The sequence below is a fragment of the Eschrichtius robustus genome, chromosome 7 (assembly GCF_028021215.1).
Source record: "Eschrichtius robustus isolate mEscRob2 chromosome 7, mEscRob2.pri, whole genome shotgun sequence".
Lineage (NCBI taxonomy): Eukaryota > Metazoa > Chordata > Mammalia > Artiodactyla > Eschrichtiidae > Eschrichtius > Eschrichtius robustus.
In genome coordinates this window covers 131,555,099-131,573,440 of record NC_090830.1, presented here as the reverse complement: position 1 = coordinate 131,573,440, position 18,342 = coordinate 131,555,099, and the positions used below count along the sequence as shown (strand labels likewise).

Genomic DNA, 18,342 nt, shown 5'->3' with positions numbered 1-18,342 from the left:
CAGCTCGCCACGTCCTACCTGCTAGTTCCCATACCTCGGGAGGCAGGAATTTGGCCCTTCTGCTCAGGGCGTGGGCTGGTCCCCCTCGGCTTGAGAACACTTGACACAAACCAGCCATGCTCTTGTGTGGACATGATTACATAACCGTCAGCCTTGAAAGGCCTGGTGACTAAGTGACCCCACGCTGCCCACTGAGGTGTTTTCACAGCTGCTCTGCCATGCCCCCCCCCCCGCCCCCGGGCTGCCCCTGCTGCAGTTCACGAGGCCAGAACATTCTTTCTCAGGGGTGCTTGCTGCTCGCCCAGTGTCTTCCTGTCACATCTCCCGGTTCCTCCTTCTGTGGGAGGTCACACTGCCTTGACTCCAGAGGGCCAAGAGGGTGAAACTTCAGCCTCTGTCACTCCCTGGGCACAGAGGTGGGAGCCTTGGGGATGGGGCGCTCACAGGCGTGGCTGTGGTCGTTACCGTCTGCGGTTCAGCCTGGGTGGGGAGGGAGGGCGAAGTGTGGCACTGAAGAGGAAAGGAGCTCCTAGTCGGGGGTCCAGAAAGGCCGTTCTGGAGGAGCTGAGGCCAGGCGGGGTTTTGAGGGCTGAGTAAGAGTTTGCCAAGTGAACAGAGTAGCAAGGTGGTCGGTCAAGGGGAAGGAGCGTTCTGAGTAGGGAGAACGGAGAGCACAAAGGGAAGGACCGCGTGTTCTCTTGGAGAGCGGGGCCAGCTTCCCTGAGTGTGTCCCTTTCTCCCCGGAGTCCTGATTCCACCTCTGAGGACACACGCACCATAAAGGCAAGCTTTTAATAGGTAGGGTCGTCATGCTGCCTGGGTTCAGACAATGAGTGGGGAGCTGGACCTGCCTGACTCTCCTCTCAGACCCCAGACCAAAGTCCCCCTTTTAGAAGGCTCTCGGGCCCAAGATGGCGTACTCTTGTTTCCGTTTTTTTTTTTTTTTTTTTTTTTTTAAGGAACAAATACTCTATTTATACCAGAAACTGAAGGTTCTTACCTTCCTGGTGCTCACTTAACAGAAAGAGTTCATCAGTTAAAATGTTCATCGATTCCCAATCACATGCTGGGCACCGTGCTTGGTGCTGAGCAGACATGTGTAGGTGCCTGTCCTCCAGGAGCTGCACTTTGTCAGGAAAGCGAGACATTGACTCTCATGATGCATGTGATGGTACCAAGGAGAAGGGCAGGTTGCCATGGTGACAGCCTCATCAGGAAGCTGACCCAGTCGTGGGGTTGCCTACTGGATTTGTCATCTACTGCTGCGTAACAAATCACCCAGAAACCTGGCTGCTTAAAACGACACACTTACTATCTCACACTATCTTCTGTGGGTCAGAACCTGGCACAGCTTTCCTGGGTCCTCTACTTCAGGGTCTCTCCCAAGGTTGCAGTCAGTGTGTCACCAGGGCAGGGCCTCATCTGAAGGCTTGACTGGGTAAGGATCTGCTTTCAAGCTCGTGTGGTTGTTAGCAGATTTCATTTCCTCAAGAGCTGTTGGAAGGAGGGCCACCGTTCTTTACTGGCTGTCGGCTAGAGGCTGCCCTCAGTACCTTGCCACTGGGCCTCACCAACATCAGAGGTTGCTTGCTCCATCAGAGCCAGCAAAGGAGAGAGCTGCTACCAAGTTGGAAGCCTTCATCTTTGGTAATCTGAGCACGAGAGTGACAGCCCATCACCTTTGCCACGTTCTCTTGATGAGAAGCAAGTCACGATGTCCAGGCCATAGTCAAGGGGAGGAGATTACAGGAAGTGAATACCAAGAAGTGAGGCTCTTGGGGACCATCTTAGAAGTTACCTCCCGGGACTTCCCTGGCGGTCCAGTGGCTAAGACTCCACAATCCCAATGCAAGGGGCCCGGATTCGATCCCTGGTCAGGGAATTAGATCCCACGTGCCGCAACTAAAAGATCCCCCATGCCGCAACTAAAAGATCCTGCATGCCGCAACTGAGACCTGGCGCAGCCAAATAAATAAATAGAATTTTTTTTTTAAAAAGGAAGTTACCTCGCACACCTCCTTTGCCCATGCTGCTCTCTGTTCCTCCAGGAAGGCACACCCTTACAGCCGGAAGAAGAGCAAGTACCAGTGTAGCACCATGTGTAGTGGCAGGGCCCGCACACACATAGGGGAGTTTGTGCGCATGTGTGTATTTTCTGTGTGGGTTACCGACAGTAGCAGCTGTTCTATTGCTTTTTAAACATTTATAAAAGTATGTAACAATAGGAATTTCTTCTTTTTTGAACCCCGTGACTCATGGCCTGTCTGAAGTGACTGGCTTATTTCCCATCCCAACCAGAAAGGATGATAAATTCTGGGTGGTTAGGTCACTCTTGAAGAAACAAATACTTGGGACCCAAGTTCCTATTAGTCTAACTGGGTCCTGTGCCGTTAGCCACTTCAGCCATTCTGTGACCTTGCACTTCTGCAAGTGGGAGATTCCCTGAGTTGCTTGCTGCCAGTGGGATTGGACCAAATTGTTCTTTCCTTCTACAGATAGGCTCGGAGAGGAGTGTGGAGAAACCTTTACTTCTAGTTTTAGATTGACATTTAGCCTTTATTTCTATAATTGATCAAAGGCAGAGGGTTTGAAAATGTTGGAATTGTAAGCAAAATCAAATCAATCACTTTAAAGTTTCCAGAGGAGGTTGTAAACAGCAAGTCCATTTATTTTTCTGGAGGGGAAGAGAGAATAGTGGAAAGCGGATGGGATGGTTCTTAGGGCCAAAAGGGCCAGCCAAGAATTCCTGTTGCAAGTTTCTCTATGTTAGAGATAACGACACTTTAAAATTCAAGTTAATTAATTTTAATTAACTAGGCTAAATCGGCCCAGTTAATTGAAAAGAAGCCACCAATTACAAGCAGGATTTTCCTTCATTTAGTTCAGTGCTTAAGTGGAAAAGACTTCTTTTCAACAGTGCTCACACTGGCCTCCTGTCTCTTCATTTGTGAGACGGTTGATAGAGGTTGACTCTTAATGCAGAGGTGGTTATCTCCAATGTAGTTCATTCAAAAGGCGTTTGGAGAGTGGTCCTGCACCATCGGTCATGGACTTCACCGTCTCTGTATCTTGGTCTTAATTCTGGGTGTAGTCTTACCACAATGCACGGAAATGACCACCTCAGGAGCCTTTGGTTTTCATGGTTAATGAAGGTAAGTCAGAAGGGAAGGAGAACTCAGCTCCATTAAGAGTAGAACTTGATTTTGACCCAAATGTTTTGAGCCTTGGAACCTAAGGAGTTTTTTTCTTCCTCTGCTTTTATAAACTGATTTCTTTTAACAACTCACTGGGCTGGTTAAATAATTATTCTACTTATGGTGATAAACTAGGAATGGAAGGAATGAGGCTCTAAATGAAATGCATCCATTTATGTACCGTTGGTCATTCAAACAGAGAGTAATGAGTGGGGATGCACCTTTGGACTAGAACCTTGAACCTTTCATGAATTTCACTCCATCTCCAGAGTGGCTAGTGGGATGTGTGGGTGGTGAACAAGGACCAAGGATCATTGTGGTAGAGAGACAGCCTCAGGGACCAGATGGTCTGTATTTGAACCCCAGCTCTGCCCCTCACTGGCTGTGTGACCTTGGGCAAGTTACTCAACCTCTCTGTGCCTCATTTCCTCATCGGTGAAATGGGGGAAAATAGTCCTACCTCTAGAGTTGTGAGAATTAAATGACAATATGTGTAGCATGTTTAAACAGTGCTGGGCAAATGGTAAATATTATATAATTATTAGCTATTATTGTTAGGCCACATTAGTGGCAAATAATAACAATAACCAAATTGAGCACTTATGTACTCATGAGACATTTATTGAGCACCCTTGGTATGCTAGATGCACTGCATAGATTGGAGAGCAAAGGCCTTCCTGTCTGCCCTTCTGGAGTCTTCAGTGGAGGGGTGGGACCCTAGCATTAATTGATCACTTACTCCACCCTGGCTCTGTGCTAAGCCCTTTTCGGGCATCGCCTCCTTTGAACTTTGCAAGCAGGTGAGAGTGCTGTCATGATGCGTCGCAGGTGAGGTGTGTGGGCTCAGTGGGGTTAAGTCACCTATCCACCGTCACCTGGTTAATAAGTGGCCAGACTGGGATTCAATCCCATGTCAGTATGACCGAGGATCCAAGCTTTCCACCTCCATCGTAGGTCAGTTAGTGGGATGCAGACTCTGAGACAGCATTTTGTGTGCAGGAGGTTTATGAGTGCTTTCGGGACAACCCCTGTGAGGGGCGACAGGGCAGGACTGGCAGAGGGAGGGGTCACAACAGAGGTCTCAGCCAACCCCATGGGGAGCTGTGCAGCTGAGATGGCCCTTCCGTGAGGCATCTCCCACCCACCAGCCATTGGCTGTGTCTGACCTGGGGAGGTTTAACCTCGGGTGGGGCAGGGTTTTTCAGTGAAGGGACTGAACTGCGAGCCATGAGCAGGATGGCTCCCCACTTTTGCAAAGTTCTGTGAGCAGTAAGGATGCCAGGCTGTGTAGGTACCTAAGCCTGGACTCCGCTCATTCACTTATCTCCATATCAGTGACATCAGGATGCTGACCCAGGGCAATAACCAGGTCTCGTAGGAGGGAGCTGAGCCGGATTGAAGCTTCTGAATTGCTGTGGACCTCTGACTCCGGACGAGAATCTCTGTTGTGACTCAGCAGGTGCCGAAAACCTTCTCCAAACAGCCCGACTTCTCCAGGTCTCTGGAAGCACCGATTTAGTGCCAGAGACAAGTTCTCAGGCAGAAGAGGAGCTCTGGCACTCCAAGGCCGTGAGATGTTTTCTCTATAACAGATTTGCACGAGGATTAAAAGGCAGGCTGTTCCTTAGCACCGACAGACTGATTTTTAATGTAAACTATCTCAGAGGGAGATTAGGAGAGCTCCCCTGTGGGCAAGAGATGGAGTTGCGGGGTGTAGGGGCGTTGGAGTATAAAGGTCGTGAAAACAGCCACAGATCAATTTCCGGGCCCCCCCCCACCCCACCCAGGTCCTGCTCTCTTCCCTTTTCCCGCTTTAAGACCTTGGAGGATTAGGGATCCTAAGTAGCCGTCTTGAGGAAGACTGTTGCGGAGCATCCTAAGCTGCTTGTTAATTTCCTGGTGAATTCAGGCATTTTGCTTCTCAGAAGCTGCCTGTCTGGGTGTCACTGACACACCTTTGTATGGGCCCTAAAAGTGGTGTGAGGTCACTTTGATAGAGCTGCGCTGTGAGCCGCCCAGGGCAGGGAGGGGGAGCTGGCCGGGCCCGGGCTGGGGCCACTCACCCTGTTCTCTGAAAGCCGTTCAGGAGTGACCGCCTGGGGAGGGACCACATCTTGCTGTTGGTGGGAGAAAAACCATTGTGCTGAAAACTCCTGTGTGTGGAACGCTGTTTGTTTTTTGGGGAAGTGTTTACAAAGTCATTGGCAGACCTGGGTATTCCCACATGGATGGTTTGCAGAGGGAGGTTCTGTGTGCTGGGGAGCACTGGGAAGAAGAGCCCGCTGTCCTCAGTCTGCAGAGATTGGAAGGTGATGCGGGCACGGAGCGCTGACTCTGGGCCGCCAGGTGGAGTTCAGGGACCTCTGCTACCCAGAGTGCGGGGCTGATGAGTGAAGGCGGCCCATGTCACGGCCCGGCCAGCCCGGGGAGTGGTGGCCATCGCTCTGCAATGAGGTCCGCCACCTGGGGATCTAGGTCTGGCTTCGCTGCTGCCTTACCCCGGGGGTACCCCACCCATCCTCTGTGCGCCTGCCTTTCCTCACCTGTAGAGACACCTGGTATCGGGGTCATGGGCGCATCAAGTGAAAGTGCTTTGTGAGCCATACCGGGCTCGTAGGTAGGGAGGATGTTGGCATTGCCTCCATCTGTGGATGTTCACCAAGGCCCCGTGACTGGATGTTCAGGGAGAAATGGGGGGGGGGACCCAGAACCCCTGTCGTGCTCAAGGGGAGCAGAAGACCTGGCCCAGGCAGCCCCCATGAACCGGAAGCTTTGCATCCCTTTGGACCTCTTTAGGCCCAAACCTGTATGTTCTTCTCTGGCAGAAAATGAGCTTCATGAGTGTCACCCCCAGGCACAGCCTGGGTGACTCTAGACATTTCCTCCAAATAAGCTGCTCTGGCCAGTCCTGCTTCATTGTTCCTCGTGATGAGGTATGTTCACGGTGTGTGATTCACTGGACGAAAGGGCCTCCTTCCCAGCTATATTAAAGGGTACTTTTTCCTGTAGGATAAATAAATGTAATCATTATTGGTGACACCGTATCGGAGGTCGGGAAGTGATCAATCAGTGATTTGGATATGGATGCCAGCAAATGGAGAGTAATGTCGGGCTGCTCCGGCTATCACTTTGGTAACCACGTGTATGTGACCCTCCACAGCCGCGGAATCCTGTGCTCTCACGGGGGGGTGGATTAGAAGATGTGAGTGAGCCCACGCTGCGGGGCTGCTGGTGATGAAATGTGACCTTTCACACGTATGTGGCTGGCCGGCAGGTGCTCCGGGAGCACGGGGAGGCCGGGGCGAGCGTGGCCTGGGGTGAGCCCATCCAGCAGCCGTGGCCGCCCCCAGCCGTCCACAGCTTCAGCATCTGCCCCGGGTCTTCCCTCCAAGCACGGCTCCCTGAGGCGGCCGAGGGGTGAGCGGAAGCCAGGAGAGATGGCAAAGCTCCAGGCCTCTGACGGCCTGCACTTGGCTGGGCGGACCTGACCCTGAGGCTCGAGCTTCTGTGGGCCTCTTGGGCTGGGGGATCCGAGCGACTTCTGACCCAGACCCTCTGGGGACTGACAGGTGAAAGCCATCAGTCCCTTTGGGGTGATGAAAATGTTCTGGAATTAGGTGATGCTGGTGTTTGCACAAGTTTGTGCATTTACTAAAAACTACTACATCGTTCACTTTAAAAGGGTGAATTTTACAGTGTGTGGATTCTCTCTCAATTTAAACGTGGTATGAACAAAAATATCACAAAAGCAGGAGAAACCCGCCGCAGGGGGTGGTCTCACTGAACAAGTAACGCACGAGCTGGAACCTGCAGGGGCCCCACCTTGAGGGAAGGCCGATCAATATGTACCTTGGGGCTTCCCTGGTGGTGCAGTGGTTGAGAATCCGCCTGCCAATGCAGGGGACACGGGTTCGAGCCCTGGTCTGGGAAGATCCCACATGCCGAGGAGCAGCTGGGCCCGTGAGCCACAACTACTGAGCCTGCGTGTCTGGAGCCTGTGCTCCGCAACGGGAGAGGCCGTGACAGTGAGAGGCCCGCGCACAGCGATGAAGAGTGGCCCCCGCTCGCCACAACTAGAGAAAGCCCTCGCACAGAAACAAAGACCCAACACAGCCATAAATAAATAAATAAATAAATTAAAAAAAAAAAATATGTACCTTGTCCTCTCAGAGCCAAACGGGTAAAATCGAATGAGCTATTTGCAGTGACCAATGAATAGTAGCTTATCCAAGTGATGAAAGATCAGGAAGTGAGGACGGAAATTGTGACAGGTACCTGAACCTCTGTTCGTTGTTGCTGTGATTTCTAGATGCCCAGTGCGGTGCTCCGTGAACGCATTTGCTTTTCCCGGTCGCGCAAGTGCAGCTTCTCCTGTTCATCCTGAACGTTTGCTGCTCTATTACACGTGTAACTGCTTTTCAGTCTCCTGTAACTTACTGAGTAGTTCCGTAACAGAACTGACTCTTGCTTCCAAATCACTCTGCACCTAAAACAATAAAATCTTAAAAACAAACAAAACCCCCAGAGCATCAGCTGGCTAGTGCCCCACTCAAGTCAGCTGCTGATTTGGCTACATCCCTAAACTATGAGGCTGGGCCAGGTCCTGTTGGGTCAGTGGGCTTTGGGGTCAGGCAGGCCTGGGTTGGTTTGGGGCCAGCCCTGAGGCTTCCTGGGCCGCATGACCTTAGGAAGCTCTGTAAGACTGGTAACGGCAGTGCACATCTCAAAGGCTGGTCATGAACAGGGAAGGAGAATACACACGCAGTGCCGAGCACAGGGCCGGGGGAGGGCAGCCCTCGGTAGCCACGAGCAGGCATGCGGCGGGTGGACACCAAGAGGATTCTGGGAGCTGAACCTGTACAGCACTCGAGTGAGCCTGGCTGGAGGAGGGGCCCACGGAGCAGCGGTTGCCCCTGTTTTCTGGATTTTCCATACACCCGTCTCTGCTCACCTGGGCTCAGAGCAGTGCCCTGTCGCTGTTGGGTGAATTCAGCTGTGACCTTGGGGTAACCACCAAGATTTTACATGTTGAGACCTGCGAGCTCACTGATGGCCACTCCTCTGTTCCCTTGGGATGAGACGCGATTCCTTCCAGAGGCAGCAGGTGGAGGGAGCCCCTGCCACATCCACTCCCCTTCCCAGCAGTGCCGGGGTCCCTGGACCTCTGCCCTGTACAGAAAAGGCGCCTCACCCCCACAAGCAGGCCTACCGTCCCAGGGCCACCCCGGCGGCCTTCAGAATAACCGCAGCACAGAGCCTGGAATGTCTTTGGACTTATATTTGGAATTGCTGTCGGAAACAGTTCTGGCCACATATAACACCCATCTGTTTGGGAGGGTTTGAGAGTCAGAAAATGAGGTGGTTCCGCAGGACGGGGGTTGGCAGCACCAAAGCTCAGGGCTGGGGGCGGGGATCAGGGTCAGCTGGCCCTCACCCAGCCAGGGAGCTCTCACCCCCTCCAGCCTTGACTTTTGCCGCCGGGGCCGCTCCCGTCATGCTGGACGGGATCAAACCAGCCTTTCTTCCTGACCCTTCTACCTAGGGTCAGTCCTTCAGGAGTCTGGGACATGTCTTCTCCCAGCTCTGAATACCCTTTTAGCTGTTGAAGCTGGCACCCTTCTTGCTGAGTCCTGCTTCTCCAGATGGAACGGCCCCTTCCCCCTTACTGTTTGTCAGCCAGCACTGAAGGCAAGTGTCCTTTGGGGCTGGGACCTGCCAGGGTGGAGGAGAGCAACAGCCCCCCCCCCCCACATTCTCAATGCCGTACCTTTATTAACGTATCCCGAAGTTGCATCAGTGCCCCTGCAGTTTTGTGAGGATTCATTATATACTTATGTCAACCAAACCCCTTGTGTATTTTCCAGGTTGTCCTCTTTCCCCTACTTCATCGTTGTACAGTTGGTTTTAAAGACTCAAATGTGGACGTTTAGGCTTATTTCTTTACATTTCCACTTGTCACATGAGTGTGCCTGTAACCGAAAGTGGGGGTCTGGCTGCTCGCCGCTCAAAAGCCAATAAAGAGGCCAGGTTGGTGGAAGGGAAAGTTTGCTTTATTTTGGATGCCGGCAACCAGTGGGGTGGGGGAGGGCGGACGCCTGTCTAAAGGCCGACTCCCTCTCCCCCGACAATCAGGGGACAAGAGCTTTTATAGACAGAGGGAGGGGGCTGCATGCAGAAACAGCACAGCCAGCTCTGACAGTCATCTTGAAATTGGTCATCGGTGGTCTGACCAGCGTCATCTTGATTGTTTTAAGTACAGTTAATCTTCAGTTCCAGGGTCGGTTTGTTCCCATTTTCCCGAGGCCAGTTCTCGGAATTGTGGCAGCTTCTGTCGTGGCTACAGTCTTGTCATCATGTAGTTCACTTCCTCCACCTGGTGAGGGTTTCAGTATCTATAAGACAGCTCGCAGGATACGGCTCAGAATATGATCTATAGCCCTCGAGGAGGAACTAAAGGTCCTTGACTTTGCTTTATGACTAAACTGGTATTATTTAGTCTGTTGGACTGTTTTCCTTTGTTTCTGCATTTTCTCACTTCTCTGATTAAACTTATTCTTTGGCTACAGTTTTTCCGCCGACAAAAGGCAGGCGGAGGGCACAGGGGGCAAGGACCATGGGGTGCCCCTCCGTTTCACGCCTACTCTAGCGTTTCGAGGTCCGTTTGGATACTTATTCATGATATATTTGCTGTCCTTCTCAACGTTTTCTGAATGGTTTTAACCCATCCAAGTGGCTTGCACTAATCCAAGGTCATTATCGGACTCTTTTTCTCTAGTTGTGGGGAAATCATAGTGTTGTTTATTGAAGACATTCTTACGAAGCACCAGCCTGATTCTTCGGGAGGACCCAATAGTGCCCTCCGGGAAAGTAAGGGTCCTGTTCTGCTTTTCCTCCTTCATATTTCCCTGTGGAAGAGCTGGCCACATGGCCATCGTCCTCCTGTACACACAGGTCATTCTTCTAGGGTCTCAGGGTGGGAGAGAGGGCTGGCAAAAATGACTCCTCAGGAATCTGGGTTTAGAATCTGGACTAGTTTCCTAGGAGATCTTGTAACAAATTATCACAAATTTAGTGTCTTAAAACAAAAGGAACTTATTCTCTCACGGTTCTGGAGGGCAGAGGTCAAAATCAAGGTACTGGCAAGGTTAGTCCCTCCTGGAAGCTCTGAGGGAGAATCTATTCCATGGGTCCCCAGCTTCCTGTGGCTTCCGCAATCCTGGCATCCCTTGGCTCGTAGGTAACACTTCAGTCTCTGCCTCTGTCTTCACATGCCTTCGCCCCATGTGTCCCTGTCCAAGCCTCTTCTTATAGGGACACCAGTGCTTGGATTTAGGGCCCACCGTAAATCCAGGATGATCTCATCTGGAGGTCTTCAACATAATTAGGTCTGCAAAGACCCTATTTCCAAGTAAGATCCCATTTGCTGGTACTGGAGGTTAGGACTTGGGCATATCTTTTGGGAAATCTATAGAATCCAAATGGGAGAGGGGGAGGGGAGAGGTCCCTGCTCAAATAGGGCATGAAGGGCTTGTTACAGACATGCATCTCAGCATGTGTGTGGGCTCTAGGAAGCCCACCACCCACCCTTTGGGCAGATCCAGGGTCCCCGGGGGACTGAGGGGCAGGGGAAATCTCCCCTCACCCTCCCGAGGAGGTGGGCCTGGCCATGAACCTGATTCACAAAAGGTGGGGTCCTGAGTTTATTTCACTGTACCCTAGACAGATGACAATCAGTATTCTCACCCCGGTGGGCCTGGGCTGGCCTGGTTGGACCATTGAACACGTCCCAGTTTGTCCCCTGGAATTACTTCTTGATCTCTAAAGAATTGTATGGAAAGATTCTTCATGAAGTTACTATTCTTCATGAAGTTACTATGTGTTTAAAATTCAGCCAGGTTTAGAGGCTCTTGTTTTATTTATGAGCCACACGCCTACAAGAAATGTTATTACCACAAAATAAACTCAGCATGGAAAGCTTGAGCCGAGGGTTGGGTTTTTAAGTGGCAGTTTACGTGATAGAATTACAATTCTACCAACGATTTTGGATAGCTGTGTGGGAGTCCTTGGTAAGAACTCTGGACTTGGACTTCCTATTAGGTACAGATTTTGATGACAGTTTGAGAGGCGTCTTTCTTGGGCAAAGTCGTAATATCGACAGCACTCATAGGAAATGTGTGAGCCAGAAGAAACCCCCATCAGACCCATTGCCACAAGGTGCCCAGTTGCGTACAGCTCAACTGCACTTTGAGGTCCATGCAAATCTGGTTTTGGCGTTTATCCATCAGCTTTTAGATTATACTGTGACCGACCCTGCAGTGACAGGTGCCGTGTTTCAGTCTTGATGGAGGTCCTGTTTTTGAAGGGGGAAAACAGCACAGCCAATGTGGGGAGACACTTGTAATGGGGGGACAAATGTAGTGTCATCTGGGTCCTGTATTTGGGTGAACATGGATCTGGGGGAGGATCTACTCACCTGAGCATCTCTAACGACTAGTCTTGAAGCAAGTCCTTTTGGAGGTTTGGCTGACCAGGCTGAGATGTACGAACACTTTCCAGTGTGTGTTCGGATTCTAGGCAATCTGTGGGCAGATCCCAAACATCTCAAGACCTCTCAGAGGTGTCCTCTGTGGACACTGGCAGTGGATGATTTCTAAAGGGCCGCGTAGAAGGCACTGTGCCAAACGCCAGAGGGGAAGACAATCTGGTCCCTGAGAAGCGCTGCTCTTGTTAGGAGATCTTTGGAAACGCCTACAGCTGTAGCGAGAGGTGAGGGGTGCTGGAGAAGGAGTGTTTGCGGCTGACCTGTGCTCCAGAGGCACTGCCGTCTCTTCAAGGGTGAGGTTGGCTGAGTGCCACGGACGGAAGCCCTGGGTGCAATCAGCGGTGCACATCTACAATCCCCAGACCTGTGGGTACCTAATACAATTTGCTGAATTTCCTTCACTGGAAAGAGGGAAGCTGGGTTGGAGAAGTTGGGGGAATAGAAAGTATGGAGCTGAGAAAGAGAGAAACGTGACACCACAGAGCAGGGAGCCAGTCTGAATCAGCCTGGTTTCTGGGCAGCTGGGGGTTGAGTGTGAGTATAGGGTGTCAGGCAGAGCAGTGGGGGGCCCTAGGGGGTATGCATTGAAAAAGGCATAAGACAGAAACAAAGGGGTGATTTTTGAAAAGCAAAAAAAGATAAAGACTTACCCTCTCTGCCTGCAGAAACAGGAGAAAAAGGCATAGGAAACTCACAACAGAACTCAGAAGTTCTGTTAATGTAAAAAATGACTGGGGAGTTCCCCGGTGGTCTAGTGGTTAGGATTCGGTGCTTTCACTGCCGTGGCCCGGGTTCAATCCCTGGTCAGGGAACTGACATCCCGCAGGCCATGTGGCGTGGCCCCCCAAAAAAAAGAAAAAAAGAGAAAAAATTACTGGGTGACAATGCAATAAGGTTTATATTGGGCTGCTGTGTATGTACTGTCTTATCTACTTTTACGGATGTTCAAAATTCCCCCAAATTAAATAATTAGGGGAGTGCCGTAATAATAGATATATTAACTGATCCCATCCAATATGACCTGATACATCTATGTTTTTAAAAAATACAAAATATGCAGATATATATTTGAGTGTGCACTGAAAATTTCTGGAAGGATATATAAGAAACTGATAACGAGGGTCACCCCTGGGATTTATATGGATTATCTTGTTTATACGTCACGAGGAAAGCACAATTAGTATTCCTGTTTTACAGACGAATTTAGTGCTAGACACCGCCTCCCCCCTATGACTTAGAGTACGGGAGAGAGAGCGGGCCTGGGGATCAAAAGTTGAGACCACAGGGGAAATTGGGGCCAAAAACTTTAAAACAAAGCTGTGCTCATTACAGTGTTGTAACTTGTTTTGTTTTACTTTTTGTTTATTTGATATAAGAAAAGAATTATCCCATGGTGAAAGAAAGTATCTATCTGTAATGTTGAAAGTCCAGTAAAATATATTTTCAGAAGATTTGTGGAAAAGAAAGAAAGAAAGAAAATTACTCTGACTCGTGTTAAAGAATGGTAAGGCAGACTTTATTCAGGGCTGTAGCAATAGGTATAGGGACCACTGTGGTCGGGTCTTGCAGTAGGGGAACGAGATTGTGGTCAACTCCAAATACAAGGAAGAGTGGGAATTTATAGCCAAGGAGGATGGGAAGAGTGGGAATTTATAGCCAAGGAGGATGTGGGTCGGTGGATGGGAAGTTACTATGAAGAAACAGCAGGGGTAAAGGGGGGTTTTGGCTAAACCGACCGAGCAGGATTCTTGTTGAAATTGGGCGATACAGAGACCCACAAGGAAGTCTAAGACTCAAGGCCAAGTTGGGAAGAAGGTTCAAAGGAACCTGAGAACAGTTTGGTCGAAGAGAGACACTGTCTGCTCCTGCGTGAAAGCACTGTTACATACGTGTGGCGGGGTTTGTGTGAACAGATCCGTGTGTGTGGACACACGTGTAGGCCTACAGGCCTCTGCCTGCGTACATGGGGGTATTTTTACACTGTGTTAAAAAATAGGTCCCTATCAACCTAGAAAGATACGTTTCGTAATTTTTGTTTTAACCTTCAGAGTCTGTGGTAAGGGCTGGGAATTTCATGCGGAATTGTGATACAGGGAGAGCGACAGCTGTGCCGTTATTACTGCCGCCGGCAGATGAGAGAGGAACCGGAGGGGACGTAAAATTTTCACGGCCTCTCTCTGCTGTTGTACGATCTTTGTAATCTGGTGTTTCGAAGCTCACTGTTACTGTGAAAACAACCGCGGCCTGAGGCGCCTAGAAAGAACCAAAAAAAGAAACTATGGGTGGCTTGTCTGGGGCCAGTGTAGCCTTGTCTGGGGCCAGGAGAGCGGGTGGCTCTGGGAAGAGTGAGGGTGTCCAGGGTGGTAGGAAGTGGCTCTCTGCCGGTGGGGGGGGGGGTCGGGGGGTGGCGAGAGGAATGGTTGTGTTTTAATGAACCAAATGAGGTCATATAATCGCTTGTAGATTTCCATTATCACTCAAATGGCGAGATTTCACATTCCCGATGGTAAAAGATACCCATTTGTTTTATTCACAGGTTGTACTCAGACTATCTCTACTTTGCAAGTTCGAATAAATCTGCAGATGACTTCCATGAAAAAGTGACAGAAGCGCTGCAGCTGTTTGAAACTTGCGTGCTGGGTTATTCACTGCGCGCCTGTGTCTACAACAACACTCTCAACAACGCCATGCCTGTGCGTACGCGGAGGGGCTGCTCGGCGGTTATTATGCGAGGGCATCGTGCATCGGGATTTTAGCATATAAACAGAGAAGCATTTTAATGTGCAAATGCCTCTCCCCGTGCCTTTGAGCGGTGGCTAATGCAAAACAAATATTCATGGATGTAAAAACTGTAAAAGCTGATGGACCCTTTCAGCTGGCTCCCTGCTTTCTCCCGCGCCGATCTCCCAGTTTCAATGCTCTCTCCTCCCTCTGCGAAAGAATGAGGGCGCATTTAGGAAGATTACTATTTAGTGAGGCTCCGAAAGCACACCCTGCAATTAGGATTGGCAGACCAACTCTCTGATTGTCTTAAGAGCGTTCTCTCCGATGCTGGATTGTTTTGTTGGTTTAAAAAATTACCCACCAGTGACTTTCAGTGCTTCTCCAAGGTCTTAATGGAAAGATATTTTCCATTGATCCCTTTTCTCTTTGTTCTTGTTCGCCTTCAGGAATATAGCTGTACGTTTCTTGCCTGTTTTTTTTTTTTTTTTTTTTAAATGCCAAAGCAGCTGTTAATGGTGAATTCAGTATGGTTTAGCTAAGGGATGGTTTTCTGCTGCACAGCACCCGGGGTTGTCCTAAGTGCCTTTTCAGCAGGTTTGCCGCAGTGGGTAGGCCTTCTTCAGTGAAGCTAATATGTCACCTGCCCCGGAGGGTGGTTCACAGCCTTGCTCTGCTGAGCGTACCATGTGGTGAGATCTGCTTGAGGTGGAGGCTTGGGACCCCCCAGGTGCGGTGGGGTTCAAAGTCAAGAGGCTTCACCCCCTCTTCCTCGTTATCTAGGCCATCTTATCCGGCAGCATGCACGGAGGCAGTAGGTGGGATTCCAGGCTGTCCCGCTGGAATTTATAGTTTGGCAGGTAGGATACACACAAAGGATCAACACAGAATCTGGCTGGGGGTGTCGGGTAGAAGGAGTGGCCTTTGGAGCCAGAGGGTGGCGTGGGTTCAGTTCCCACTCGGGCAGCTGACGCTGGGCAGTTGTCTTAGCTTCTCTGAGACTCAGTTGCTTCATCATAAAATGGGGTAATAGCGCTGCTTTACTAGGCTGTGGTAAGGGTTAGAGAGTGGTAGTTCATTCGCGTGTAGGGGGCGAGAAGATAATCCTTTCCCTCTACCCATCTCAGGTTCGTTGACCGGGGCCCTGTAAATTAGACTGACGGAAGATAAACAAGAGAAAAGTAAACAGAAGTTTATTAACACGTGCGTATGCACACATGCACATATATACACGGGAGCCCCGGTGATGAGTAACTCGGATGGGTGGTTAGAACTCGGGCTTATATAGCGTCTTAACAAGAGAACCATAAATTTGTAGAGAAGCGACAAGACAAAGGAAAAGGACTTTGACTTTCTAGGGTGGCAAATTGTGGGAAGGCAGATGTATGTGGGAGCCAGTGGTCAATAAGGGCTAGTTTTAGCAAGGTCTGTCATGTGGACTCCTTTGGTGCTGTCTCCAGGCTGATCAGGGTCTAGAGTTGTCCCCAGTGATTAACTTCTGTCCTTCCTGCTAGAGAGAGGACGAGGGGCACCTTGCAGGGCATCATCTTGTTCAATCCTCTCCGTTTCCCTGAAATCCAAGCCCATGTTACAGATGAGGACACAGAGGCTCACAGAGGTTAACTCTCCCACCCAGAGTCACGTAACTTGTGATGGGCAGGCTCAGGGTTTAATCCCAGGTCCCATGGCCTTTGATGAGACTCATGGCATTTCCACCTTCCCTAGCTGGCTCCTAAAAAGGAGGGTTTCAACCGGCAGGAGGCATGTGCTTTTTAATTCAATTCCATGTTTTGCTGAGGATGACGAGTCATCTCTGGTCAGAATGAGACCCCAGGGCAGGATCAGTGACAGGATGGTGGGGCCGTGATGTAATGCGGATCACCGTGACCCTTTGGTCCCTGGAGAGCTCCTGCACAGTGGGAAGGGCCAGGCAGGCAAGAGCGGTCGGAAACCCTCCTCTTCAGGGTGAATCTTCATTTCTGGGATGAGAGAAGCGAATTTCCCTCCAGCTGTGAATCCCAGCTCAACCACAGTGCAGGGAGGCCCATCTTTTTCAAACGTACGTGGAGCGTGGCGCTACCCCGCTTGAGACCTTCCCTGCCTTCCTGTGGCCCCCGAGCGCACGAGCCCGCCCCGCCCCCCTGTCCCCCTTCCCCAGGCCCCCTCCCCCACCTCCCTGTCCACTGCTGCTCTCCGGCCACGCTGTCTCCTGCTAGGTCCTCTCGCCTCAGAGCAGGGCTTTGCAAGGTGTGCTCCCTGGACCAAGAAAATCAGCCCCCCTGAGAACTTGTCAGAAATGCAAACTCTCAGGTCGAGCCTCAGACCCCAGAATCAGGAACTTTGGGGGTGGGCCCATCAGTGCAGTCTGTTTAACAGCCCTCCAGGTGGGTGTGTTGTGCGCTTGGCTAGGAGAAGCCTGGTTCCAGAGCCTTCCACACTCCCCTCCCTGGCACGTGCTTCTCCTGGTTTTCGCAGGACTCCTCATCCTTCAGGTCTTGCTTTAATCTGACCTTCTGTTCTCTCTCTCTCCACACTATTCGTTTCCCCACAGCATGTGTCACAACTGGCGATTATAGATAATTGTTTCTTCACCATTTTAGCTCTGTCTCCACTAGATGACAAGCGCCACGTGGCCAGGGGCCACGTCTGTTATATAGCAATGTTTCTCCATTGCTTAGCAGGGTACCTGGCGTGCAGGATGCACTAGATTATTTGCAGAATGAATGAATGAATGAATGAATGGGGAGTTTGTGAAACTAGTGGAGAGGCTGGGTAGAGAGTTCCAACCAAATCCCTAATGGGGACTAAAGAGGTTCGGCATGTGCCTGCCAGGGGAGACCCTGCACTGGCTCCTCAGCTGTTTCCCAGCATGGGGGGGACAGGCCCCAGGCGCAAGTACCTGGCTTCAGGACCAGGCTCTGGAGGGTCTTCTCCGCTGACCCTGGGCAGGCAGGACCCCGCACTCCCTGGGCCTCGGTTGGTTTTTCCATCAAGAGCCAGCTGAAGCAGGTTAACCTCAAAGGCTTCTCTCCGCTCTGGTGTTTTAAAATTTTAAATGTATCAGGCACTTCCCCTAAATAACCTTTTTATGTTCATTCCATTTTGATTCTCTGGCCGATACTGGGGAAGGGTGCGGAAAAGGTGTTGAGCGGGCCTGTCTTAGGTTTGTTAGTAGAGATGCTGTGCCCACAGGAAACTGTCACTCGAGGTGAGCGGCGCTTCCCTTAACTGGTAAGGGGGCTGGGGGTTGGAGTGAGCCAGAAGATGGAGTGTTCAGGGGGCCAGGGGAGGCTTCCCCCCCTCTCTTCCCCTGCAGAGCCCCCAGGGTTGTTCCCTGCCTGCCCCCAACGGCCCCTCCGCTGCCGGACCAGCCGTCCTGGGAAGGAAGACTCAGATGCTGGAGGCCTGGGCCAGTGGAGGGGGCTCTCCCCACGAAGACACAGACACGTTTCAGGGAAATACTGTCACCCGTGGACAGGTGCAGGGACTGCTGCAGCTACTTAAATCACCCTCATCCTGCCGCAAACTGCCAGCTCCTTTCCTTCTAGAAGGTTCTGAGTAGCAAAGGCGGGTTCCCTGGAAGATATAAAGCTCATCAGGCTGGTCCTCCCTGGGAGGGGCCGGCCTGGGAGCCTGACAAAGAACCGAAAAGCTCTCGATGACTTAACAAGGAGACGTTCTCATAGCGGGTTGTCTGTGTTGGAGGCGACTCGTGTATTTATTTCTGAGGCTGGCACGTGCTCATTTTCTCTTTAGCTCTGGTTCAGCTTGACGTCTTTTCCTGAGCTGGAGTCTAAGGTAGTGACAACCTGAGGGCTGTAGGCAGCTAATGAATTTTGGAGGCAGCTTCTCCCCTCTAATTGCTTTTCTTCCTCCACCGCCTCC

General features: G+C 50.9%; 1 protein-coding gene across 5 annotated transcripts in view; it reads left to right on the top strand.

Annotated features, from left to right (window-relative positions):
• The window catches only part of CHST15 (carbohydrate sulfotransferase 15), an 83,833-nt gene that overhangs the window by 59,480 nt on the left and 6,011 nt on the right, over window positions 1-18,342 (top strand). For all 5 annotated transcript variants that reach the window (XM_068548718.1, XM_068548719.1, XM_068548722.1 and 2 more), the window contains exon 6: window positions 14,273-14,429. In XM_068548718.1, the coding sequence (XP_068404819.1) occupies window positions 14,273-14,429 (157 nt within the window). The remainder of the gene's footprint in view (window positions 1-14,272; window positions 14,430-18,342) is intronic.